This window comes from Hemibagrus wyckioides, linkage group LG02, assembly GCF_019097595.1.
Source record: "Hemibagrus wyckioides isolate EC202008001 linkage group LG02, SWU_Hwy_1.0, whole genome shotgun sequence".
Classification (NCBI taxonomy): domain Eukaryota; kingdom Metazoa; phylum Chordata; class Actinopteri; order Siluriformes; family Bagridae; genus Hemibagrus; species Hemibagrus wyckioides.
This window is the reverse complement of record NC_080711.1, coordinates 24,428,941-24,456,537: the sequence shown is the minus strand read 5'-3', so window position 1 is coordinate 24,456,537 and position 27,597 is coordinate 24,428,941. Positions and strand designations below refer to the sequence as shown.

At 46.9% G+C, this 27,597-nt stretch overlaps 1 protein-coding gene across 1 annotated transcript in view; it reads left to right on the top strand.

Moving 5' to 3' along the window:
• Positions 1-13,010: 13,010 nt before the first annotated feature.
• Positions 13,011-27,597, top strand: part of tmc5 (transmembrane channel like 5) — a 21,596-nt gene continuing 7,009 nt past the window's right edge. The window contains exons 1-11 of the mRNA XM_058408914.1: positions 13,011-13,238; positions 13,680-13,782; positions 13,912-13,996; positions 24,843-24,908; positions 25,149-25,291; positions 25,503-25,650; positions 26,147-26,305; positions 26,524-26,684; positions 26,984-27,059; positions 27,256-27,353; positions 27,471-27,566. Coding sequence (XP_058264897.1) covers positions 13,145-13,238; positions 13,680-13,782; positions 13,912-13,996; positions 24,843-24,908; positions 25,149-25,291; positions 25,503-25,650; positions 26,147-26,305; positions 26,524-26,684; positions 26,984-27,059; positions 27,256-27,353; positions 27,471-27,566 — 1,229 coding nt within the window. The 5' untranslated portion in view covers positions 13,011-13,144. The remainder of the gene's footprint in view (positions 13,239-13,679; positions 13,783-13,911; positions 13,997-24,842; positions 24,909-25,148; positions 25,292-25,502; positions 25,651-26,146; positions 26,306-26,523; positions 26,685-26,983; positions 27,060-27,255; positions 27,354-27,470; positions 27,567-27,597) is intronic.

Sequence of the window (27,597 nt, the reverse complement as noted above, 5' to 3'; positions counted from 1 at the left end):
TATATGCTCCTCCTCCTTCTCTGGTTAACGATACACCGCAGCACATCCTACAGCTCAGAGAGAAAAAATAACACCAACTGAAATGAATAAGTTGCGCGTGCCACGTTATTATAGCACCGTTCGACTAATCGCAGAGCGACACAGGACATCCGTCTGTGAGCCCGTGAACAATTTGGCTGTTTGCGTTTTCACATAAAATGTGGAATCGATGATGTCGACTCGACAGTCATATTAAATAAAAGGAAAACCTTCCATTAGGCTCGTTGATGTGGACAGATCCGCTCCCATTAGTGAGCCAACATTAGCCACCTAATAGGAAAAGAAGACAGATGAGCGCCTGAGAAATGAGGAAAATGATCTATTCGCTCTGTGAGGACGAAGCTCGGCTGCCTTCAGTGCTTTAATTCACACAAACATAGCTCACGCTCCAGTTATTTATTTATTCATTTATTTATTTGCCCTGGTTTGGAAACAAGTAGGGAGAAGTTTGGTGACAGTAATGAGCAAACAACGCACATACTTTTTAAATTTATTTATAGTTTACTATAGTTATATTTATTTATATATAGTTACATTTATTTAGTAAACTCTTGATTGTTTTCTGATGAATATCCAGTTCTCTGGCATGGAAAAGTGTAAAAGTGCTAGTTTGTGCGTGTAAACTCCGTTTCACTTCACCCCATCTTAGTTTGGGAAGGAAAATATGACTGAAACCAGTAAGTGACCAGTGCAGAGAGATAACTCTCCTGGGGGAGTATGAAAACCATGTTTTGTGTCGAATTTAACAGAAAGAAGCCCAGAGGAATTTATTACTTATGAAGGCATTGAAACTCAGATGTGGAAACGCAATCTGTATAAAGCTTTAAACTATGTATTTATTTATTTATTTATTTGCGTATTATTTACATTGTCCTGAACTTTGTGTCCGGATGGCATTTTAATGACGTCCCCTCGACGTCTTGACATTTAGCAAAGGATAAACAGCGCTAATCTGTCATGTTACCTTGTGTCTCTTTTCAGGATCGTTGACAGAAATGTGCAAGGATTAGCATCTCTTTCTTTACCAGAAAAAAAAATCTGCTTATAATTCTCAAAACCAAAAGCAGGATGTGGCGCGTTCTGCATCGACCCGAGACCTGCTCTGATCTCGAGTACCCTTCTCTTGTCAGGAGCGTCATCGTCCTGCTGGCGTTATCGTAAAGCGGAGTGACAGCGATGACGCGGTGGGGTGGGTGTTGGGTGCGGCGTAGCGAGGGACGATCTTTAAAAACGACAGGCCACATCCATCAGGTTTAGCGAGGTGCCAGGAGCCATAAAAAACACAGGATCTGATATGCATATCTCTATAATTAGGTCGATGAATAATTCATAGGGACTGAGTCAATATCACACACACAGCTGACCACAGACTGATGAAAACCTGTGTGTGTGTGTGTGTGTGTGCGCGCAATCATTCAGAAAGGAATATTCCGATTTATTTAATCTTCACATTTTTGCAAATGATGTGCTAATCTGATTCAAAGCTCCAGCAGGGTTATCGCTGATGGGGATGTGGACTGGAAAAGGAATGAGATTAATAGATTAATGAGCTGAAGTGGAGATGAACATCCTCCAAACAAACACATGCGGCGTTTCCCCGTCAGCACTCCAATAGCATCGAGAGTTTCAAGAAATCGTTTGACTGATAACTAATCAACACAATTATTCACTCGGTCGAATGAAGTCGATCAGCCAAGACGTGCCTGGTGTCAGACGTTTATCTTCTTAATGCAGAAATAACAGTAAGAAGTGCGTAGCTTCCAGGTTTATGCCACAGCGCTGCTGAGTACTGGATTCTGATTGGTCAGAATTGTCATTCCAGCTGTAACACAAATCACAGGTTTATATTTGCATGCTCATAGATATAATGATGTATCATTTCCATAGCAACAGCTCAACAGCAGACACTCTGCAAATAATACATAGAACAGGTTATTAAAAGAGGTGCATAATCTATCCATCTATACTTTGTGTCCAGCGTAAGTTACGCGAGTGTTCGTAAAGAAGCCGTGGTCCATCCTACCTGCTAAACCTATTCACTGTTCCACATCAGAGGCCAAAGCCACATTCCTTCAGGAGCTATAAAAATTACGAGTGAAACATTTTTTCGTTATTAACGTGGCATTTCGGCTCCATCTGCGAGGGATAAATGAGCAGAGATTCAATTAAAGCTGAAAGTGCTGAAGTCGCCACAGCGAGAGAAGCTGGACGGATCTGTGTGTGTTGTGTTTTTTTGAGGAATGTCGCAGTTCCATCACGCTGCAGAAGTACCTCATAGCTCTGCCTTTAAAACCACTTAATGCTAATCAGGATCATAAAAGGACGCGAGCGACTGATCTGTTCGCGCCGGTGTTCTCCTGAGTGCTGCGCTATCCGGAGGCCCTCGTCTTCGCTCTGCACTTGACGCATCGACAGCCGGCGCAGAACAGATGCCTGTGTGATGGCGTGCACACACTCGAGGATGCACTTGTGAGAGAATTACGCAGCTGAGCGTCGCATAGAGCAAAATAAAACTAGTTCCATATACAAGGATTTTTAGCATTTTGTAAAGAAGGCACATTTTCTGAGTTAGTGTACAAAACATTGACTGTTTAAATAAGAAATAAAACCTTCTGTTGGGAGATGTTATGGATAAATAATCAACAAGTGGTGTGATGAAGAGTTACCGTTACTGTCCCTCTAACAGGACGTCCCCAAGTGTTTAATTCCTCTTATACCACAGCAATAATTAAAGCAATTAAAGAATGCCGTTTAAGTTGCAGGCCCTTTGTGAGAAATGATGCGTTAAAGTGTAAACTCCTGTGTCCTGAAGAAAACTTGTATATTTAACTGTTATAGTGTGCTGCAACTGGAGACTCCTTCCATAATTGTTATACAAACTTCTTATTTTCTCGTTAGAAAAATCATCGTATCCGTGTCCCTGTGATTGAGCTGTTACTATTATATTCATCATTATTATTATATTTAGAGCGAGTACATTAATATACAGCTGTGACGTTTAGCTGCGCTGCTGTTCTACAAAACTAATCATCAGTCACTTTTCACATAATTCTGAGTAGGTTCTGATGATTGTGCTGGATCATTTACAAAATTAAGAACAGAAAGAAACTCTCATCTACTGTGACGGCGTTACCAGAGTAACGAACACATCTATAAAACTAACCCTGCGGGTCCAGTGCTCGAGCGGACGTGAGAAAAATAAATTGATGAATGAAAACGTACGTTTTCACCCGTGGACACGCCGCTCGGTATGACAGCGTCTGCGTGATCAGTCACGATACAGAGTCCTGGGGCCGAACCCTGCGCTGCGGTGATGAATGTTTGTTGGGGGGGGTTGTGGAGTTGGTTATCTCGTGGACGGCATCAAACGAACCGTGTCAAGGTTAAAGACTCGGCCCATGATGCAGCTCCGGAGGCCATTCGGAGTCCATTTGGCAGCGACGCGTTCTTTCATGATGACAGAAGCACCCATTTGCTTTGTTAGCGTCGCACCATCACGGCTCGGACAGGAAATATGGAGCGCTGCTGGGGGATTGGAGCAGGATTTGATGACAGTGAGCAAAAAGAAAAGCAGAGGCAGGAATAAATAAATAAAGGTACTTGAGAAACACTTGAGATATAAAAGGCTTAAAGGAAAAAGGCAGCTCGAGGCGTCACCACTGACGGGTCATTATCATAACGACCTACAGTCGCACGCCACATTAGCTTCCCCAAAGCATAACATCTAGCCACTGTGAAGCATGCAGCACTCGGGTTTTTATTTTGGCAGCCATTAGATCCTCTTTTTCACAAGGTGGAAAAATCATGTGCTGTGTGTATATATATATACATATATATATATATATATTTTTTATTTTTTTTTATTTATGGCTCCAAGCACAGTAAATGAGGCTAATTTCCCTTAAGGAACTTGTTTAAAAAAGGTGTACTGTGTAATTGTGTTGTTAATTGCACAGAACATCAATGGCATTGCTAATAAGCACATGAAGAAAGTTTTTGACATACAGAGTTAGAGGTTTAGTAATAAAGGGAGCGAGTGGGGACTGAAAGTAGGCTCAGGCTATAAGGTTTAAATAAATATGTGGTGTGGAGTGAAACCTTATTAATTCACCTTATTACAGACTTTTATATTAGTTTTGGACTGTCTCACACACACACACACACACACTCAGTGTGGTGTAGAGCTCCTGACGCACTCGGAGACTCAGTGTTTAATATAAGAAGAGATCCACACAGCACAGAGGTTCTCCGTGTCCTCAGCTCCTTTACTCATCTCCTAAAGCCAAAGTGACAGACGCTCTGACGTTCCGTTTATTACTGAAGGCAGAGAATAAATATTTGCTCGACCTGACACACTGAGTAATGACGGCGTGCCAGACGAACAGGTTATACTGCCCACAAATTTCAAATTACACTTGATGGACATTTGAGAGCAGAACCGTCCTCACCTACTGACCCCCAGCATTTTGCCCGCCATGGAAAACGGAGGATGCTGGGATGGCTGGAGTACGTCACTGAACATAAACTGTTCCTCAGCACATTCTCAAGTACTAAAACTACAAAGTACCACATAGTACCACAGATCACACCTCACAAGTCCTGCTGTCTTGGAGATGCTTTGACCCAGCTGTCTAGACATCACAGTTTGGTATTGGTCAGATTCACTCTGATCCTTACACTTGGCCATTTTTCCTGCTTCCAACACATCAACTTAGAGAACTGACTGTTCTTTTGCTGTTTAATAGATCACAGCTTTTCCCCAGATGTCCCAGATTCCATGTTCTGGAGTCCATCGCTGTGTGGTCATGTCTCGGACACTACCCTGGACATTATCCTCTGAGCTGAATCGGCACTCGAAGCCGGATTCTGTTTTAAACATGGTCCATGGTCATGTGGAATTACCTCCATGGCTTCGGAGTACGCTCTGCTTCATATCACGCAGAGTCTGTGCTTAAGCTCCATGACGGACATGACGCAGGGATCAGGGACCGGCGGCTCGGCAGACGGGATCAGGTTAGCTGAAGCTGAGACAATAACAGGAAGTAGGGTGAAGGCTTGGCTTCTCTATTAACCAAAACATCATGAGTTCCTCAGCATGTGGACTCTGAGCTATTTCAGCGAATGGTTGTGGAAAGGGAAAAAAAATCCTAATTCATGGAATTCTTCATGAAATAAAATCTCCAGGATGGAATTCATCCAGGAGGTCCCTGGAATTCATGAGGTGATACTCAAGGTGCTCACTCATAAATATGGTTACAGTGAGGGCTCTAATTTTCAACTGAAGAACATTTAGCCACTGTGTAACTTTTATAGGTAGAACTCAACAAAAAGGATTCCAATCCAAGTAGAACCCTCTTTTTTCTGGAACCTAAGAAGAACCATCCCATTTTTCCTGAGTGTGTGTATTAGCTGAGATCTGGAGCCCAATTTTTTTTTTCTAATAGCAGTTTTTGCTCTTGATGTTTAGGTGTCATAACCTTCAGGTGTTTAAGGTGTAGCTAGTCTTAGAAAAAAAGGTTCCTAAAAGGTTCTCTATGGGATTGTTGGCTCATTGAGGGTTCCTAGAATGGTTCTGCTTGGAATGTGTTCATATATTGAAACTGTTATAGGATTCTACATACAGTCTTCCACAGAGAGACAAAAAAAGGAACCTTAAGGGTGCTTAATGTTCTAAAACTGTATTTGACCGTGTGGTTCTGATAAATTTCTCACTAGTTAAATGATGAAAACAGAGCCAACAGATCCTGTGATGCATTTTTGGATTTCTAAACCAGTTCTAGCATGTCATGATATTTCATAAATCATCCTCCTGACTCTTGGGGCTGGGTGATGTGACGATATATCATGATAAATTAGGTGGCAGTACAATTTTCTATGATGTCGTATCATGATATCTTTTTTATAACTGATTTGATGTTTTATTTTTACTGTTACTCATCTAATACCACTTAAACAAACCTAAATATTGTTTTATATATATATATAGGTTTGTTTAAGAGGTTATATATATATATATATATATATATATATATATATATATATATATATATATATATATATATATATAATTCAAATATTTTTACATGATATTTTTGTCACACTTTTGCTCAACTCTACAGGACTGAACACTAATTCCTTTCTGTTGATGTGAAAGCACATTTATTCAGCCTTTAGGGCTGTGTGGGTGTGTGTGAGATAATGAAATAAAATAAGTAAAAAGTTCACAGATTTGCATTTTTTCCATTTGATAAGCAGAGTGGGCGTGCCACATTTTACAGTCTCATGCAGGCAAATACCGAGAGGAACGCGATTCACAATGGAACAGGGAATCGAAGCAGTCTGCCACATCATTTAATTACACCGAGATGTCGTCCATCCCTGACTCTGCATTACACTGTGGTGAGCGTGTGTGTGAGTGTGTGTGTGTGTGTGTTCTGGCCTTTATTCATTTTGATGCTTGATTTAGACGCTCGTCTCCGTTCCCTCCTCTCCTCACCCCCCACAGGCGGATCAGCAGCTTTCCCTCTGCAGTAGATATTATTACTCGTTCTGATCGGGTTTCGCCGCACAAGAATAATCCTCCCCATTACTGCCATAAATATTTCATGAGTCATTTTTGACAGAGTCACTGAGGCCATACATCTACGTCCTAGTGCCTTCTTTTACCGTACCCTCACTCTCCTGTCCATCAGGACCTCGTGTCATAGCTGGGGCATTTCCACATCATCTCCACATCAACATTTACACAGGGTTATATTTATAACCCAAATCCTACTGCAGTCAGCATTCACACTTTATCACTTCTTACCCTGTTGCTTCTTTAGTTTTTTCACTGGAGTTACTTTCAAGATTCAAGATTCAAGAAGCTTTTATTGTCATTTCAACCACATATAGCTGGCGCAGTACAGAGTGAAATGAAACAACGTTTCTCCAGGACCTGGTGCTACATAAACATACAACAACAAGTTTAATACTAAACAACAAACAACACCACAGAGCTAGGACAGAAGTTTGTCTTAGCCACGTAAAGTGCACAGTGTACTAAGTACTAAGTACTAAGAAGTACTGGAGATTTTTGTGTTTAAAAAGGAACTATATTATCATCTGAAAGTCAGTGTTAGGCCACGGTCTCTATCTGATACCCGATCCAACACTTGCAAGCTAAAAAAAAAAAAAAAAAACCCTCTGTAGTTTGTCTCTTGTGGGCGTGGCCTGTTTATCATTTTTTTAATGATAGAAGCTTTATTCGGCTTCTGAAGCTAACTAGTTAAAGGCAAATCAAATAAATCCGCTGTTTGATTTACGTTACGTTTGGCTTTGTTCTAGGTTCTTTCTCAGATTAGCAAAGTATGCTAGGTATGCGCACTCACCAGACACACCAGCGATCTCTGCTACAGCCTTGCTTCATTTTTCTTCGTAAAGCCTCTAATCATGTTTAATGAGAAGTGGTGTATTACAGGATAAGATTAAACATTAAATGGAAACTATTTTCAGGTTAGAAGTAAAGTAAAGAAGAAATGTTGGGCCACAAGTGTTATAGGATTGGATTAAGAGGAATTGTTCAAGCTGATTGTTTGTGTAGTATGATCACAGATTCAGATTCAGCCCTAACAGATTAGCTCTGACACAGTGACCTTCCAGGCTGCTGGTATTTGTGGATGGCTGACATGCGTTGGCGTGAAGAGCCATCGTGGTCTGGTCAGAGCTGTAGTCCTCAGGCTGTGAGTGTGGAGAGGTTCTCACCCTCTAATTAGCCCAGTGTCTGAGGTCAGAATCGTGCTGTCAGCTTCAGGGTCCTGCAGTGGAGGAAAAGGTGACAGGTCTGTCTGGATTAAACATACATTCACACTGAGAAGCCTTGATATCAAGGTGAAAAATATTCAGACAGGCACTGATGCTCTTTGAGCTTTGGCCCATGCCTGTTAATTAACTCTGTTTATAACTCTGAGACGTCCTTTTGTCCACATTTATAACAAAAGGTCGTGATTTAGTGGATCACGGTGCTGAACTACCTGTAGAATATCTGTTAGCCTCTCAGCTATAGTGCAGCAATCTTCAGGCATCACATGTCTACATCACATGTCAGACATCACTGATCAACTACACTCAGGGTTCAGCAGACATTCGAGCCCCCCACACCCACTCACTCAAAGTGTGTGCATTTACTAAGAAGATGACATCAAATCTTATAAAACTTATTTCCTTTTTTAAAATGAATGAACATTGCTTTATGTAAGAGGATGGCAGTAAAATGTGTTGTGTAATACAGGAGTGTGTTTCTGCAGGGTAGGATGGTGTTAGATCTTCTTCAGCCTCCTGCTGAGGTGCTGAAGACCTGTGAAGTGTGTAGCAACACTGCCACCTACAGACAGGGAATGTGGCTACACACAAAATAAACAAACTACAGAAAATTCACATGGATGAGAGGGATACTGGTGCAGGGGGGAAAAAGAAAGGAAAGTAGTAACATTTTTGCATCTACACTAACTAACTAACGAAAGAAAGAAAGTTGAAAATAAAGTCGGGGTCTTTCGTGCAACAAGACAAACCTTTTTTAAATGCAGAAACAACAGAAAAATGAGTGTGTAAATGTTTGTACTCCACTTTAGATAGATAGATAGATAGATAGATAGATAGATAGATAGATAGATAGATAGATAGATTGATTGATTGATTGATTTAGCCTTTACTTATTTTTATTCCTATATTTTTAAGTACATAGTAATTAATTAATTCTCTATTGGTGTATCTATTCTATTTATCTGTTTGTAAATCATGTATTTCTCAGTATGTAGCAGTCACAGGACCACCGGCTCTGAAACTCTGTTAATTGAACTGGGCTCAATCCTAATACTCACTGCTCACTATTCACTAGTGCACGATGTTAGTAGCGTGCGGATGCTATCATATGTAATTATCGACCTTTACACCCTTTATAGTGCACTTTATATAAAACAGCGATGCATTTGGGATGAAGCCATCTGTTTTGTACTGCACGTGCTTAATAACGGACAGTTCTTGAGGTAATAAAACTTTCGCTAGCTAATTTTAAATTACTATTAATATTTAGCAGATTTTAACAGACTTTAGCCGCAATTATATTTTTGGGTGGATATTAAGGTTACTGGAGAAATGTTTAAATGTAATTTATGTATCATAAAAATCGCGTTTAAAAGCAACACGGTTTGGAAAACTAACAAGCTAACGAATTAGGCTAACTGTCGTTGCTAACCTAGCTAACTTTTAAATTATATTGTCGTTTGGGTTAGAGCTACGTTATTTTGACGTAATAATGTTAGCAGTTTAGGTCAATTGATATATTAGCTCTTTTTAAAGGTTGGCTAGTCAGGGCTAATGCAGAGGAATGTTGTAGAACCTGTCAGGTCCAGTGGTGAAGACTGAACACACTCTATACCAATATTCCTGTTCGTTTATTACATTAACATCTAAATTTGAATGTTTGTATAAATGGTGCTACTGTACTATACTATATATAGTTGACGTTATACATATCCCATTTTCTTCCTACACCAAAACAACAACAAATATGGACTCAGGACTGACATTTATTTCCTCGTATTGATGATGTAATGGAAGGACGGTGTGTCGTCCTCTCCACAGACTGATGGACACTACAGAGAGATGTATAGAAATAATGACCAATAACGTATGCAGGGATGAGTTCTGTGTTTGCTTTACATTGCCAAAAGTATTGGGACACCCCTCCAAGTCATTGAGTTCAGGGGTTGGGCTCGGCCCCTTAGTTCCAGTGAAAGGAACTCTTACTGCTTCAGCTTCATACCAAGACATTTTGGACAGTTTCATGCTCTTTGTGGGAACAGTTTGGGGATGACCCCTTCCTGTTCCAACATGACTGCACACCAGTGACCAAAGCAAGGTCCATAAAGACATGGATGAGTGAGTTTGGGGTGGAGGAACTTGACTGGCCTGCACAGAGTCCTGACCTCAACCCCATAGAACACACATATATACACACACTACCGCTCAAAAGTTTGGGATCACTCAAAAAGTTTATAGTTTTCCAAGGAAACACACGCGAAATTAGTCTGAATAGAAAATATAGCAAAAGAACAGGACATGCTGACATGTCAGAGTTAGAAATAATGATTTTGATGGAAATGATGAATGTTTTCTTCAAACTTTCTAGCATTCTAGCGGTCAATGCTTCCTGGAGCCCATGCTTCCTGGAAGCATCTCCCACAAGATGGATTGGCTGATGGAGTTTTCCTCTGTAGCTGAAATCAAGCTAAAATATGCAAGTGATCCCAAACTTTTCAGCAGTAGTGTATATTTTAGGGATACACGATATTAGTTATCGGCTGATATGGGTGAAAATGACGTCATTTTTATTGCTCCGATAAATAAATAAAATCTGATAACTAGATCTGATGATGTACGCTTGCTGGTAAATCAATCAATCAGTCTGATTTATCCGAGATTCATCCACTTTCCGAGTGCACGTGACTGCAGCTTTAACCTGCAGTGACTCCCAGACTGTGTGGCGGTCATTAGGTCATCATCTGTGAACATCATCTTCACCGGTCTGGAAGTTTTTCTCAGTTGCAGCGGAGGACAATGCCATTGCTATTTGCAGCGCATATTCAGCAAGGATTCCGAGAGGAGGAAAAAAGGTGTCAAGTTTTAACACAACAAATCTTACATCTCACTCTCAGGGTCGTCATCACAGCCAAACTGTATTAAAAGAATATGAAGCAGCAGCAGCAGCTACTAGTGCTAGGCCTAAAACACAGAGCATCGATGTCCCCGTTCAGCAGGCATCTCAACCATGCCTTATGCACTTTATTTTTTTAGAGGATGCACTTTTGTTTTTCTTTTTTTTTTCAAGATTGATAAATGTCACTTCATGTTATTTATGATATATTTGAAAAACATGTGACTTAAGGTCTATATACCTTCCTCATCCTCATGCACTAAAAAGGTTGAATAGATGCATTTCTTTATGTATGAAATACTTGAATATAAATTTGTTGTTAATGAGTTGTTAATTGCAGACAAACCATAGTTCTTTCATAGTTCTGAAATGTCATCAGATTATCTTCAAAAATTTATAACTATTTTGTCCTTATTGTAGTGCCTTACACAAAAAATAAAAACATCTGTAGAGTCAGGACCGATGTTTGTTATTACAGTTAGGCCAGAGCTACTAAAATATCAGTTTAATCAGTGCATCTTAGATTTTCTATTCTCCTGGCTGCAAAAAATGCAGATTATATGAAAATTCTAATATAAAAATATGAATGTATTGGTTATTGGTATATATAGGTTATATATTGGTTTTATATACACTATATTGCCAAAAGTATTCGCTCACCCATCCAAATAATCAGAATCAGGTGTTCCAGTCACTTCCATGGCCACAGGTGTATAAAATCAAGCACCTAGGCATGCAGACTGTTTTTACAAACATTTGTGAAAGAATGGGTCGCTCTCAGGAGCTCAGTGAATTCCAGCGTGGAACTGTGATAGGATGCCACCTGTGCAACAAATCCAGTTGTGAAATTTCCTCGCTCCTAAATATTCCACAGTCAACTGTCAGCTGTATTATAAGAACGTGGAAGTGTTTGGGAACGACAGCAACTCAGCCACGAAGTGGTAGGCCACGTAAACTGACGGAGCGGGGTCAGCGGATGCTGAGGCGCATAGTGCGAAGAGGTCGCCAACTTTCTGCAGAGTCCATCGCTACAGACCTCCAAACTTCATGTGGCCTTCAGATTAGCTCAAGAACAGTGCGCAGAGAGCTTCATGGAATGGGTTTCCATGGCCGAGCAGCTGCATCCAAGCCATACATCACCAAGTGCAATGCAAAGCGTCGGATGCAGTGGTGTAAAGCACGCCGCCACTGGACTCTAGAGCAGTGGAGACGCGTTCTCTGGAGTGACGAATCGCGCTTCTCCATCTGGCAATCTGATGGACGAGTCTGGGTTTGGCGGTTGCCAGGAGAACGGTACTTGTCTGACTGCATTGTGCCAAGTGTAAAGTTTGGTGGAGGGGGGATTATGGTGTGGGGTTGTTTTTCAGGAGCTGGGCTTGGCCCCTTAGTTCCAGTGAAAGGAACTCTGAATGCTTCAGCATACCAAGACATTTTGGACAATTCCATGCTCCCAACTTTGTGGGAACAGTTTGGAGCTGGCCCCTTCCTCTTCCAACATGACTGTGCACCAGTGACCAAAGCAAGGTCCATAAAGACATGGATGACAGAGTCTGGTGTGGTTGAACTTGACTGGCCTGCACAGAGTCCTGACCTCAACCCGATAGAACACCTTTGGGATGAATTAGAGCGGAGACTGAGAGCCAGACCTTCTCGTCCAACATCAGTGTGTGACCTCACAAATGCGCTTCTGGAAGAATGGTCAAAAATTCCCATAAACACACTCCTAAACCTTGTGGACAGCCTTCCCAGAAGAGTTGAAGCTGTTATAGCTGCAAAGGGTGGACCGACGTCATATTGAACCCTATGGATTAGGAATGGGATGTCACTTAAGTTCATATGCGAGTCAAGGCAGGTGAGCGAATACTTTTGGCAATATAGTGTGTGTATATATATATATATATATATATATATATATATATATATATACATACATACTAGGCATCCCTAGTGTGTGTGTATATATATATATATATATATATATATATATATATATATATATATATATATATATATATATATATATATATATATTAGGGCCTTCTAGTAGCCTTCTCTGACACACTGCAACACAGTTAATGCACAAATAATGAGCCCCCCTCCCTCTCTCACCCCCCCCCCCATCTGTGCTATTCGATACCTATCTGTAAAACACTACCTCCATCGCATTGGCTAATGAAAGACTGTCACCTAGGCAACTATATACAAAGATAAGGATAACCTACACCCTTGTGTACTTTGTCTCCTACTCAATAATTAAACTAGCACTTCCTTGTTCCTGCAAAGCAGTCAAATATTTGCCTCTCTTTCTCTCTCTCACTCTCTCTGTCTCTCAACCAATACTGTAATGCTGAGTATAACTCAGTAAAAGGCAGATTTTTTTCTCTTTGTCAGGACAAACTTATAAAAAAGAAGATGATGAGGAGGATGAGCTTGTTCCCACACCAGGCTGCTCCTTTGGGAAACCTGGAGCTGACCAGTGACGAGATCCAAAAGGAGTTTGAAAATGGTGAGTCTTTTGTGTTAGTTTGATAAATATTTAATTTTGTCTTTTTTGAGCAGAGGAAGTAACATTTTCTTACACAGAAAAGCAAGACAAATAATTATTCCTAGTGACTAATGTTATTTAATTGTTAGAAATTAATTATACATAATTATTCTGAATTCATTGAGTTGCTTGATCACACTGTTTACTCAGTAGATAATTAAACTGTAGTATTTTATAACTTTATATTAAGTTATAATATATATTATGTTGTCATATATATTAACCCATGCTTATTTGTCTATTTGTATGTTTTTTGTTTTGTTTTGTTTTTTTAACCTGAAGCACTTCCCAATTAAACTGAAGTATGAAGATATGAAGTTTAAATATTATAAAAAATCTCTTGCTGCAGATATTTGTAGAAATAGATATCAGCACTCACTCACATCGCTTGTATTTTCTCAGACACACGTGAGCTGGTGTCTGAGCTCGTCAATCTCCCAACCAGAGCCAGGATACAGGCCATGCGAGCTCTGCCCCTGAGTTTCCACGAGCGGAGATATGTCAGGTTATAATACTTTTTTCTCAATTCATTCAAGAATTCACTGTATGTGAATAATCATTCATCACTCAGTATTTTTACATGATTTATTTATTTTTTAATTTTAATTAACACACTTTTTCCTCAAAATTTCAGGAGCAGAGTGATGTCAGTCAAGCACTCCAAGAAGAACGACTTGCTCCCAACGTGTTGCACTGACTGCCATCAGCAAACCTCACTGGTAATGAGAGCGCTAAACCCGAGCAGCACAAGACTGAGCTTTTTTCATTTCAACATATTTCCTTGTACTCAGAGACTCACTGATAAATCAAGGCCTAAGAGCAGACTTTTACTGGAACAATAGAGCCATGAGGATGACACTGATATGAGAGAAAGATTTCACTGAGCTGTACCTATGGACGATTATCAGCTTTCTGCAAAAAAGTAGTTCCAGGGTTCAAGGTTTTGTGGAATCCATACATCATCAGACGTGTAACTTCTCTTGTACAGCTACTTCTCTCTAAAAAAGTAGTTCCCTCTTAAAATGTATAATAAATAAAGGTATGTTTATTATAATGAATGTAAGTATAGTTGAGAGAGTAGACATTTCAGGAGTGACTGATTTCAGTGAAAGCAAAATTTGAAGACAGTTTCCAGTGGAACCTTGGATTGTGGTGCTCATTGCGTGATGCTCGTGGCGCGGTGCTCATTGCGTGATGCTCATTGCGTGATGCTCATTGCGTGACGCTCATGGCGCGGTGCTCATGGCGCGGGGCTCACGGCGTTGATGCTCATGGCGCGGGGCTCACGGCGCGGTGCTCATGGCGTTGATGCTCATGGCGCGGTGCTCATGGCGTTGATGCTCATGGCGCGGTGCTCATGGCGCGGTGCTCATGGCGTTGATGCTCATGGCGCGGGGCTCATGGCGTTGATGCTCATGGCGCGGTGCTCATGGCGTTGATGCTCATGGCGCGGTGCTCATGGCGTTGATGCTCATGGCGCGGTGCTCATGGCGTTGATGCTCATGGCGCGGTGCTCATGGCGTTGATGCTCATGGCGCGGTGCTCATGGCGCGGTGCTCATGGCGTTGATGCTCATGGCGCGGTGCTCATGGCGTTGATGCTCATGGCGCGGTGCTCATGGCGTTGATGCTCATGGCGCGGTGCTCATGGCGTTGATGCTCATGGCGTTGATGCTCATGGCGCGGTGCTCATGGCGTTGATGCTCATGGCGTTGATGCTCATGGCGCGGTGCTCATGGCGTTGATGCTCATGGCGCGGTGCTCATGGCGTTGATGCTCATGGCGCGGTGCTCATGGCGTTGATGCTCATGGCGCGGTGCTCATGGCGTTGATGCTCATGGCGTTGATGCTCATGGCGCGGTGCTCATGGCGTTGATGCTCATGGCGTTGATGCTCATGACGTTGATGCTCATGGCGCGGTTCTCATGGCTTTGATGCTCATGGCGCGGTGCTCATGGCGTTGATGCTCATGGCGCGGTGCTCATGGCGTTGATGCTCATGGCGCGGTGCTCATGGCGTTGATGCTCATGGCGCGGTGCTCATGGCGTTGATGCTCATGGCGTGATGCTCATGGCGTTGATGCTCATGGCGTGATGCTCATGGCGTGATGCTCATGGCGTTGATGCTCATGGCGTGATGCTCATGGCGTGATGCTCATGGCGTTGATGCTCATGGCGCGGTGCTCATGGCGTTGATGCTCATGGCGTTGATGCTCATGGCGTTGATGCTCATGGCGCGGTGCTCATGGCGTTGATGCTCATGGCGTTGATGCTCATGACGTTGATGCTCATGGCGCGGTTCTCATGGCTTTGATGCTCATGGCGCGGTGCTCATGGCGTTGATGCTCATGGCGCGGTGCTCATGGCGTTGATGCTCATGGCGCGGTGCTCATGGCGTTGATGCTCATGGCGCGGTGCTCATGGCGTTGATGCTCATGGCGCGGTGCTCATGGCGTTGATGCTCATGGCGCGGTGCTCATGGCGTTGATGCTCATGGCGCGGTGCTCATGGCGTTGATGCTCATGGCGCGGTGCTCATGGCGTTGATGCTCATGGCGCGGTGCTCATGGCGTTGATGCTCATGGCGCGGTGCTCATGGCGTTGATGCTCATGGCGCGGTGCTCATGGCGTTGATGCTCATGGCGCGGTGCTCATGGCGTTGATGCTCATGGCGTTGATGCTCATGGCGCGGTGCTCATGGCGTTGATGCTCATGGCGTTGATGCTCATGGCGCGGTGCTCATGGCGTTGATGCTCATGGCGCGGTGCTCATGGCGTTGATGCTCATGGCGCGGTGCTCATGGCGTTGATGCTCATGGCGCGGTGCTCATGGCGTTGATGCTCATGGCGTTGATGCTCATGGCGCGGTGCTCATGGCGTTGATGCTCATGGCGTTGATGCTCATGACGTTGATGCTCATGGCGCGGTTCTCATGGCTTTGATGCTCATGGCGCGGTGCTCATGGCGTTGATGCTCATGGCGCGGTGCTCATGGCGTTGATGCTCATGGCGCGGTGCTCATGGCGTTGATGCTCATGGCGCGGTGCTCATGGCGTTGATGCTCATGGCGTGATGCTCATGGCGTTGATGCTCATGGCGTTGATGCTCATGGCGTGATGCTCATGGCGTTGATGCTCATGGCGTGATGCTCATGGCGTGATGCTCATGGCGTTGATGCTCATGGCGCGGTGCTCATGGCGTTGATGCTCATGGCGTTGATGCTCATGGCGTTGATGCTCATGGCGCGGTGCTCATGGCGTTGATGCTCATGGCGTTGATGCTCATGACGTTGATGCTCATGGCGCGGTTCTCATGGCTTTGATGCTCATGGCGCGGTGCTCATGGCGTTGATGCTCATGGCGCGGTGCTCATGGCGTTGATGCTCATGGCGCGGTGCTCATGGCGTTGATGCTCATGGCGCGGTGCTCATGGCGTTGATGCTCATGGCGTGATGCTCATGGCGTTGATGCTCATGGCGTGATGCTCATGGCGTTGATGCTCATGGCGTGATGCTCATGGCGTTGATGCTCATGGCGCGGTGCTCATGACATTGATGCTCATGGCGTTGATGCTCATGGCATTGATGCTCATGGCGCGGTGCTCATGGCGTTGATGCTCATGGCGTTGATGCTCATGGCGTTGATGCTCATGGTGCGGTGCTCATGGCGTTGATGCTCATGGCGCGGTGCTCACATGGCGCGGTGCTCATGGCGTTGATGCTCATGGCGCGGGGCTCATGGCGCGGGGCTCATGGCGTTGATGCTCATGGCGCGGTGCTCATGGCGTTGATGCTCATGGCGCGGTGCTCATGGCGTTGATGCTCATGGCGCGGTGCTCATGGCGTTGATGCTCATGGCGCGGTGCTCATGGCGCGGTGCTCATGGCGTTGATGCTCATGGCGCGGTGCTCATGGCGTTGATGCTCATGGCGCGGTGCTCATGGCGCGGTGCTCATGGCGTTGATGCTCATGGCGCGGTGCTCATGGCGTTGATGCTCATGGCGCGGTGCTCATGGCGTTGATGCTCATGGCGCGGTGCTCATGGCGTTGATGCTCATGGCGCGGTGCTCATGGCGTTGATGCTCATGGCGCGGTGCTCATGGCGTTGATGCTCATGGCGCGGTGCTCATGGCGTTGATGCTCATGGCGCGGTGCTCATGGCGCGGTGCTCATGGCGTTGATGCTCATGGCGCGGTGCTCATGGCGTTGATGCTCATGGCGCGGTGCTCATGGCGTTGATGCTCATGGCGCGGTGCTCATGGCGTTGATGCTCATGGCGCGGTGCTCATGGCGTTGATGCTCATGGCGCGGTGCTCATGGCGTTGATGCTCATGGCGTTGATGCTCATGACGTTGATGCTCATGACGTTGATGCTCATGGCGCGGTGCTCATGGCTTTGATGCTCATGGCGCGGTGCTCATGGCGTTGATGCTCATGGCGCGGTGCTCATGGCGTTGATGCTCATGGCGTGATGCTCATGGCGTTGATGCTCATGGCGTTGATGCTCATGGCGTGATGCTCATGGCGTTGATGCTCATGGCGTGATGCTCATGGCGTTGATGCTCATGGCGTTGATGCTCATGGCGTTGATGCTCATGGCATTGATGCTCATGGCGCGGTGCTCATGGCGTTGATGCTCATGGCGCGGTGCTCATGGCGTTGATGCTCATGGCGTGATGCTCATGGCGTTGATGCTCATGGCGCGGTGCTCATGGTGTTGATGCTCATGGCGCGGTGCTCATGGCGTTGATGCTCATGGCGTGATGCTCATGGCGTTGATGCTCATGGCGTTGATGCTCATGGCGTTGATGCTCATGGCGCGGTGCTCATGGCGTTGATGCTCATGGCGCGGTGCTCATGGCGTTGATGCTCATGGCGCGGTGCTCATGGCGTTGATGCTCATGGCGTTGATGCTCATGGCGCGGTGCTCATGGCGCGGTGCTCATGGCGCGGTGCTCATGGCGTTGATGCTCATGGCGCGGTGCTCATGGCGCGGTGCTCATGGCGTTGATGCTCATGGCGCGGTGCTCATGGCGTTGATGCTCATGGCGTTGATGCTCATGGCGCGGTGCTCATGGCGTTGATGCTCATGGCGTTGATGCTCATGGCGTTGATGCTCATGGCGCGGTGCTCATGGCGTTGATGCTCATGGCGTTGATGCTCATGGCGTTGATGCTCATGGCGCGGTGCTCATGGCGTTGATGCTCATGGCGTTGATGCTCATGGCGTTGATGCTCATGGCGCGGTGCTCATGGCGTTGATGCTCATGGCGTTGATGCTCATGGCGCGGTGCTCATGGCGTTGATGCTCATGGCGTTGATGCTCATGGCGTTGATGCTCATGGCGCGGTGCTCATGGCGTTGATGCTCATGGCGTTGATGCTCATGGCGTTGATGCTCATGGCGTTGATGCTCATGGCGTTGATGCTCATGGCGCGGTGCTCATGGCGTTGATGCTCATGGCGTTGATGCTCATGGCGCGGTGCTCATGGCGTTGATGCTCATGGCGCGGTGCTCATGGCGTTGATGCTCATGGCGCGGTGCTCATGGCGTTGGTGCTCATGGCGCGGTGCTCATGGCGTTGATGCTCATGGCGTTGATGCTCATTGTGTGATGCTCATGGCGTTGATGCTCATTGCGTGATGCTCATGGCGCAGTGCTCATGGCGTTGATGCTCATTGCGTGATGCTCATGGCGCAGTGCTCATGGCGCGGTGCTCATGGCGCTGATGCTCATGGCGCGGTGCTCATGGCGCTGATGCTCATGGCGTTGATGCTCATGGCGTTGATGCTCATGGCGCGGTGCTCATGGCGTTGATGCTCATGGCGCGGTGCTCATGGCGCTGATGCTCATGGCGCGGTGCTCATGACGTTGATGCTCATGGCGCGGTGCTCATGGCGCGGTGCTCATGGCGTTGATGCTCATGGCGCGGTGCTCATGGCGGCGGTGCTCATGGCGTTGATGCTCATGGCGTTGATGCTCATGGCGTTGATGCTCATGGCGCGGTGCTCATGGCGTTGATGCTCATGGCGCGGTGCTCATGGCGTTGATGCTCATGGCGCGGTGCTCATGACGTTGATGCTCATGGCGCGGTGCTCATGGCGTTGATGCTCATGGCGCAGTGCTCATGACGTTGATGCTCATGGCGCGGTGCTCATGACGTTGATGCTCATGGCGTTGATGCTCATGGCGTTGATGCTCATGGCGCAGTGCTCATGACGTTGATGCTCATGGCGCGGTACTCATGGCGCGGTGCTCATGGCGTTGATGCTCATGGCGCGGTGCTCATGGCGTTGATGCTCATGGCGTTGATGCTCATGGCGTTGATGCTCATGACATTGATGCTCATGGCGTTGATGCTCATGGCGCGGTGCTCATGGCGTTGATGCTCATGGCGCGGTGCTCATGACGTTGATGCTCATGGCGCGATGCTCATGGCGCGGTGCTCATGGCGCGGTGCTCATGGCGTTGATGCTCATGGCGCGGTGCTCATGGCGTTGATGCTCATGGCGCGGTGCTCATGGCGTTGATGCTCATGGCGCGGTGCTCATGGCGTTGATGCTCATGGCGTTGATGCTCATGGCGTTGATGCTCATGACATTGATGCTCATGGCGCGGTGCTCATTGCGTGATGCTCATGGCGCGGTGCTCATTGCGTGATGCTCATGGCGCGGTGCTCATGGCGCGGTGCTCATGGCGTTGATGCTCATGGCGCGGTGCTCATGGCGCGGTGCTCATGGCGTTGTTGCTCATGGCGCGGTGCTCATGGCGTTGATGCTCATGGCGCGGTGCTCATGGCGCTGATGCTCATGGCGCGGTGCTCATGGCGCGGTGCTCATGGCGTTGATGCTCATGGTGCGGTGCTCATGGCGCGGTGCTCATGGCGTTGATGCTCATGGCGTTGATGCTCATGGCGCGGTGCTCATGACGTTGATGCTCATGGCGCGGTGCTCATGGCGTTGATGCTCATGGCGCGGTGCTCATGGCGTTGATGCTCATGGCGCGGTGCTCATGGCGTTGATGCTCATGGCGCGGTGCTCATGGCGTTGATGCTCATGGCGCGGTGCTCATGGCGTTGATGCTCATGGCGCGGTGCTCATGGCGTTGATGCTCATGGCGCGGTGCTCATGGCGTTGATGCTCATGGCGCGGTGCTCATGGCGTTGATGCTCATGGCGTTGATGCTCATTGTGTGATGCTCATGGCGTTGATGCTCATTGCGTGATGCTCATGGCGCAGTGCTCATGGCGTTGATGCTCATGGCGCGGTGCTCATGGCGTTGATGCTCATGGCGCGGTGCTCATGGCGTTGATGCTCATGGCGCGGTGCTCATGGCGCGGTGCTCATGGCGTTGATGCTCATGGCGCGGTGCTCATGGCGTTGATGCTCATGGCGCGGTGCTCATGGCGTTGATGCTCATTGCGTGATGCTCATTGCGTGATGCTCATGGCGCAGTGCTCATGGCGTTGATGCTCATGGCGCGGTGCTCATGGCGTTGATGCTCATGGCGCGGTGCTCATGGCGCGGTGCTCATGGCGTTGATGCTCATGGCGCGGTGCTCATGGCGTTGATGCTCATGGCGCGGTGCTCATGGCGTTGATGCTCATGGCGTTGATGCTCATGGCGCGGTGCTCATGGCGTTGATGCTCATGGCGTTGATGCTCATGGCGCGGTGCTCATGGCGTTGATGCTCATGGCGTTGATGCTCATGGCGTTGATGCTCATGGCGCGGTGCTCATGGCGTTGATGCTCATGGCGCGGTGCTCATGACGTTGATGCTCATGGCGTTGATGCTCATGACGTTGATGCTCATGGCGTTGATGCTCATGGCGTTGATGCTCATGGCGTTGATGCTCATGGCGTTGATGCTCATGGCGCGGTGCTCATGGCGTTGATGCTCATGGCGCGGTGCTCATGACGTTGATGCTCATGGCGTTGATGCTCATTGCGTGATGCTCATGGCGTTGATGCTCATTGCGTGATGCTCATGGCGTGATGCTCATTGCGTGATGCTCATGGCGCGGTGCTCATGGCGTTGATGCTCATGGCGCGGTGCTCATGGCGCGGTGCTCATGGCGTTGATGCTCATGGCGTTGATGCTCATGGCGTTGATGCTCATGACATTGATGCTCATGGCGCGGTGCTCATGGCGTTGATGCTCATGGCGCGGTGCTCATGACGTTGATGCTCATGGCGCGGTGCTCATGGCGTTGATGCTCATGGCGTTGATGCTCATTGCGTGATGCTCATGGCGTGATGCTCATTGCGTGATGCTCATGGCGCGGTGCTCATGGCGTTGATGCTCATGGCGCGGTGCTCATGGCGTTGATGCTCATGGCGTTGATGCTCATGGCGCGGTGCTCATGGCGTTGATGCTCATGGCGCGGTGCTCATGGCGTTGATGCTCATGGCGCGGTGCTCATGGCGTTGATGCTCATGGCGCGGTGCTCATGACGTTGATGCTCATGGCGCGGTGCTCATGGCGTTGATGCTCATGGCGCGGTGCTCATGGCGTTGATGCTCATGGCGCGGTGCTCATGGCGTTGATGCTCATGGCACGGTGCTCATGACGTTGATGCTCATGGCGCGGTGCTCATGGCGTTGATGCTCATGGCGCGGTGCTCATGGCGTTGATGCTCATGGCGTTGATGCTCATGGCGCGGTGCTCATGGCGCGGTGCTCATGGCGTTGATGCTCATGGCGCGGTGCTCATGGCGTTGATGCTCATGGCGTTGATGCTCATGGCGTTGATGCTCATGGCGCGGTGCTCATGGCGTTGATGCTCATGGCGTTGATGCTCATGGCGTTGATGCTCATGGCGCGGTGCTCATGGCGTTGATGCTCATGGCGTTGATGCTCATGGCGTTGATGCTCATGGCGCGGTGCTCATGGCGTTGATGCTCATGGCGTTGATGCTCATGGCGTTGATGCTCATGGCGCGGTGCTCATGGCGTTGATGCTCATGGCGTTGATGCTCATGGCGTTGATGCTCATGGCGCGGTGCTCATGGCGTTGATGCTCATGGCGTTGATGCTCATGGCGTTGATGCTCATGGCGCGGTGCTCATGGCGTTGATGCTCATGGCGCGGTGCTCATGGCGTTGATGCTCATGGCGTTGATGCTCATGGCGTTGATGCTCATGGCGTTGATGCTCATGGCGCGGTGCTCATGGCGTTGATGCTCATGGCGCGGTGCTCATGGCGTTGATGCTCATGGCGCGGTGCTCATGGCGTTGATGCTCATGGCGCGGTGCTCATGGCGTTGATGCTCATGGCGTTGATGCTCATGGCGCGGTGCTCATGGCGGTGCTCACATGGCGCGGTGCTCACATGGCGCGGTGCTCATGGCGTTGATGCTCATGGCGCGGTGCTCATGGCGTTGATGCTCATGGCGTTGATGCTCATGGCGCGGTGCTCATGGCGTTGATGCTCATGGCGCGGTGCTCATGGCGTTGATGCTCATGGCGCGGTGCTCATGGCGTTGATGCTCATGGCGCGGTGCTCATGGCGTTGATGCTCATGGCGTGATGCTCATGGCGTTGATGCTCATGGCGTGATGCTCATGGCGTTGATGCTCATGGCGTTGATGCTCATGGCGTTGATGCTCATGGCATTGATGCTCATGGCGCGGTGCTCATGGCGTTGATGCTCATGGCGTTGATGCTCATGGCGTTGATGCTCATGGCGCGGTGCTCATGGCGTTGATGCTCATGGCGCGGTGCTCATGGCGTTGATGCTCATGGCGCGGTGCTCATGGCGTTGATGCTCATGGCGTTGATGCTCATGGCGCGGTGCTCATGGCGTTGATGCTCATGGCGCGGTGCTCACATGGCGCGGTGCTCATGGCGTTGATGCTCATGGCGCGGTGCTCATGGCGTTGATGCTCATGGCGTTGATGCTCATGGCGCGGTGCTCATGGCGTTGATGCTCATGGCGCGGTGCTCATGGCGTTGATGCTCATGGCGCGGTGCTCATGGCGTTGATGCTCATGGCGCGGTGCTCATGACGTTGATGCTCATGGCGCGGTGCTCATGGCGTTGATGCTCATGGCGCGGTGCTCATGGCGTTGATGCTCATGGCGCGGTGCTCATGGCGTTGATGCTCATGGCGCGGTGCTCATGACGTTGATGCTCATGGCGCGGTGCTCATGGCGTTGATGCTCATGGCGCGGTGCTCATGGCGTTGATGCTCATGGCGTTGATGCTCATGGCGCGGTGCTCATGGCGTTGATGCTCATGGCGTTGATGCTCATGGCGCGGTGCTCATGGCGTTGATGCTCATGGCGTTGATGCTCATGGCGTTGATGCTCATGGCGCGGTGCTCATGGCGCAGTGCTCATGGCGTTGATGCTCATGGCGTTGATGCTCATGGCGCGGTGCTCATGGCGCAGTGCTCATGGCGCGGTGCTCATGGCGTTGATGCTCATGGCGCGGTGCTCATGGCGTTGATGCTCATGGCGCGGTGCTCATCTTGCAAGTTATCGCTTGTTAACCAAGTTAAATTTTATTACAAATTTTTGCTCATCTTGCAAAGCACTTGTAAAGCATGTTACTCACAATCCAGGGTTCCACTGTACTTTTGTAAGTCTTCTTCTTCTTTGGTCTTTTCCCTTCAGGGGTCTCCACAGTGAATCATCTCTCTCCACCTATCCCTATCTTCTGCATCCTCAACACTTACACCACTAGCTTCATATCCTCATTTATTATATCCATATACCTCCTCTTTGGCCTTCTTCTTTTCCTCCTGCCTGGCAGCTCCATGTCCAACATTCTTCTACCAATATACTCACTCTCCCTTCTCTGGACATGTCCAAACCATCTTAATCTGTCCTCCCTAACTTTGTTACGTCCAACATGAGATGTCCCTCTGATGTCCTCGTTCCTAATCCTGTCCAACCGTGTCACTCCCAAAGAGAACCTCAACATCTTCAGCTCTGCTCCCTCCAGCTCTGACTCCTGTCTCTGTCTCAGTGACACTGTCTCTAAACCATACAGCATGGCCGGTCTCACCACTGTCCTGTATCACCTTCCCCTTGATTCTCGCTGAAATTTTTCTGTCACACAGAACTCCCGACACCTTTCTCCACCCATTCCAACCTGCCTGCACTCGCTTCTTTACCTCTTTCCCACACTCTCCATTACTCTGGACTGTTGACCCCAAGTACTTAAACTCCTCCACTGTACTTTTGTATTTGCCTTTATTTTAGCTTCCAGTTCAGATCAAGGTTTTAACCAGAAACTCAACCAAGAGATTTTTTTTCAGGATTAGGTCTGGAGTAACCCTAGACCTTTAACACAAAACAAACTGAAATAAAAATATACATATTTTATTGTCGTTGTCCCCCCAAAACCCCCCACCCCACCCCACCCCACCCCTCTCTCGTCAGTTTTGCCGCAGGTTTGGTGCTGGTGTGACCACGGCTCGGAAGCGCTTGGTGATATGGCAGGATGCCCTGAAGGAGATCGGGGGCCGTTTCGGCACCTCCGTCCTCTCGTACTTCCGCTTTGTGAAATGGCTTCTTTTGTTCAACATCATCTCGCTACTCATCAATTTCTCTTTCATCACCATCCCACAGATCATCCACAGCCCCAACATCACACACACAGTGAATTTCAGAGGTCTAGAGCTGCTCACAGGAGCTGTGAGTTCATTTCTTCTCTGTCCAAAAAACAGTAGTTCTGTTGTAAAGATTGTATTCATGACACGAAATCTGTCAATTTTCTTACCTAACCTTCAATATTTACAAAATGCATGATATTTGTAACGTGGCACTTTTTCCTCTATAGCTGTGGTGATAAATAACTTCCATGTTATTATTTTTGCAAAAACAACAAAAAAGAATTGTGGAATTACAGTGCTGTGTGTTCGTGCGTGGTGACAGGGCTACTTCAACCAGACGGTGTTCTTTTACGGCGGCTATAACGGTGAAGTTATTGTCAATCAGCCTCCTTACAACATGCAGCTGGCTTATTTCTTCACCATAGCAGCTTACATGGTACTTTGTGGAGTGTCACTTATTTACAGGTAATGTAGTGTGACATCCCTAATTATGTTCAGTGATGAAAATTACCAGAAACATTAAAGGATGTGAAATATATAATAGATTACTAGCAGCGCTGCAACGGCAAACAAACCACTAAGCAAACACTGATTGCTTTATTGAGCGTGATCTTCAGGTGTTGGTTCACTGTTAGCAGCGTATGCTGATGCCTGGCTGTATTTTCTGTGTCTTCAGCATGGCCAGATCTTTCCAAAAGAACTTTGTGTTGGTATCGGGCCCTGCCTACGGAGGCGCATGGCGTCTTTTGTGTAGCTGGGACTTCAGCGTGGTTAATGAGAAGGCCATCCAGAACCACAAGAACAATCTGAGCGTCCAGTTAAAGGTCTGAGCACACAGGATGGTGTAGATGTTGTAATTTAACTAGGAGAACCAAAGTAACACAAATAAAAAAAAAGTCTCAGGAAACAGGTGAGAACAAACTTGACAGGTGCAAACAAGAAAAGACATGGCATCATGCTCTATATTACACCTATTATCTCTATATCCTGTTCCTGCTACTGTTATGTCATGTCACCACAAATGAGCTTGTTTAGAAATTTGTACACTGAATAAGGAGTACAGGTCAGAGATGTGATAGAAAAATTCTTTGGACACACTTTTCTGATACCCAACATTTCTTATTTTAAACATGAGTATGAGCGTTAACATGTGAGCAACAATCTATTAAGTTAAATAAAATCGGTTGTATTGAAGGTTTACATAAATAAGCTTGTAAAAGACCATAAAGATGTCATATTGGAGACACCATTAATTACTGGCTCTGTGTAAGTCCTGGGATTGGACCTCACAACCCTGTCATTCTCATCTGTGTTCTGCAGGAGACTTTATCTGAGCGGTTTCAGAGAAAAGCCAGAGTGTCTGTATCCACCGTTCTGAAACGGCTTGCGCTTTCTCTGGTGGCCTGGACGCTGTGTGTCCTCCTCGCCATCGGCTCCTGTGCAGGCATCTACTTCCTGCAGTCAGACCAGAGCCGACTGGTGACCTTTTACATTTACTCCACTCTATTTCTCACAGCTCTATTGAAAAACAATCAGCATATCAGCATATATAATCAGTCATATTAAATTTTTGTGTCTGTTTAGTTATGTAAGACTTTTTTTTAAATATAGTTAGAGATGATAATAATAATGATAATATATAATATTAATGGGAAAAGATGAATAAGTACTGATTTTTTTTCCACCATATGACTCAGGTTTCCGGGTTGGCAGATGATTTAAATGCAGAGGCGTCCACGCTGATCCTGCCTGTTGTCGTGTCCCTCATCAATCTCATCATCCCGCTCACCTTCTCCCTCATTAATAAAATGGAGCACTACACCAACCCCCGCACCAACATCTACATCGGTATCATGAGGTCAGCTCTATAACGCTATTACAGCCATTCAAAACAAAACGTAAATGATCTCACGTTACCGTAAATGGGATCAAAGGCAGTGTCAGCTCTATAATTACCAACTGGATAAGTCAAAGACAATGACAGCTCTGTAATTATCCATTTACTATGGTTAAACTAAATAGTTTTATTATGTAATCGTCCATTTTATTAATATACCGTAGTTATAATGTCACATTTGTAGTAACTGAGTAGTGAATGTTTTAAATTAGCCTTACTGATGAATCTAGAGGGCATGCTCTTCTAATCTAACTTTTCAGAAATGTTCTGCTGAAGATGTCCATCCTGGGCATACTGTGTTTCTACTGGCTCAGTGAGGTTCCCTATACCATTTCAGTAAGTCTAATTAACATCAATACTCCACGACTATGGAAAATACTCCTCTCTGATAAGCCGGATGGAATTCATTTCTTATAATGAGCAAACGTTTTTACTCCTGACAGTCAAAATACATGTTGTCATAAATGTCAGGGTTTATAGTGTAGAAAGTTTTTTTTTTACTAGAAAACGCTTCCGGTGCTTTGTTTTTTAGTGTTGGGAATCGTTTGTGGGTCAGAGCGTGTATCGCCTCGTGCTAGTCGATTTCATCTTCTGCCTTCTTGGCTCATTCTTTGGAGAGTTCCTTCGCAAGTAAGTCGTGTCTTTCACAATTAAACTCTGTTTATTAAGCACTTAATTTATTAAAACGGTTGCTTTAGAATGTTGATACATTTTATGCCTTGTTTTTTATTTATTTTTCACTTACAGCATAATTGGAACAAAATGCTTCCCGAGCCTTGGCGTTCCCGAGTTTGATATCGCCACAAATGTGCTCAATCTTATCTACGCTCAGACGCTAGCATGGTACATCATCATTGTTGTGTTAAAGCATTAA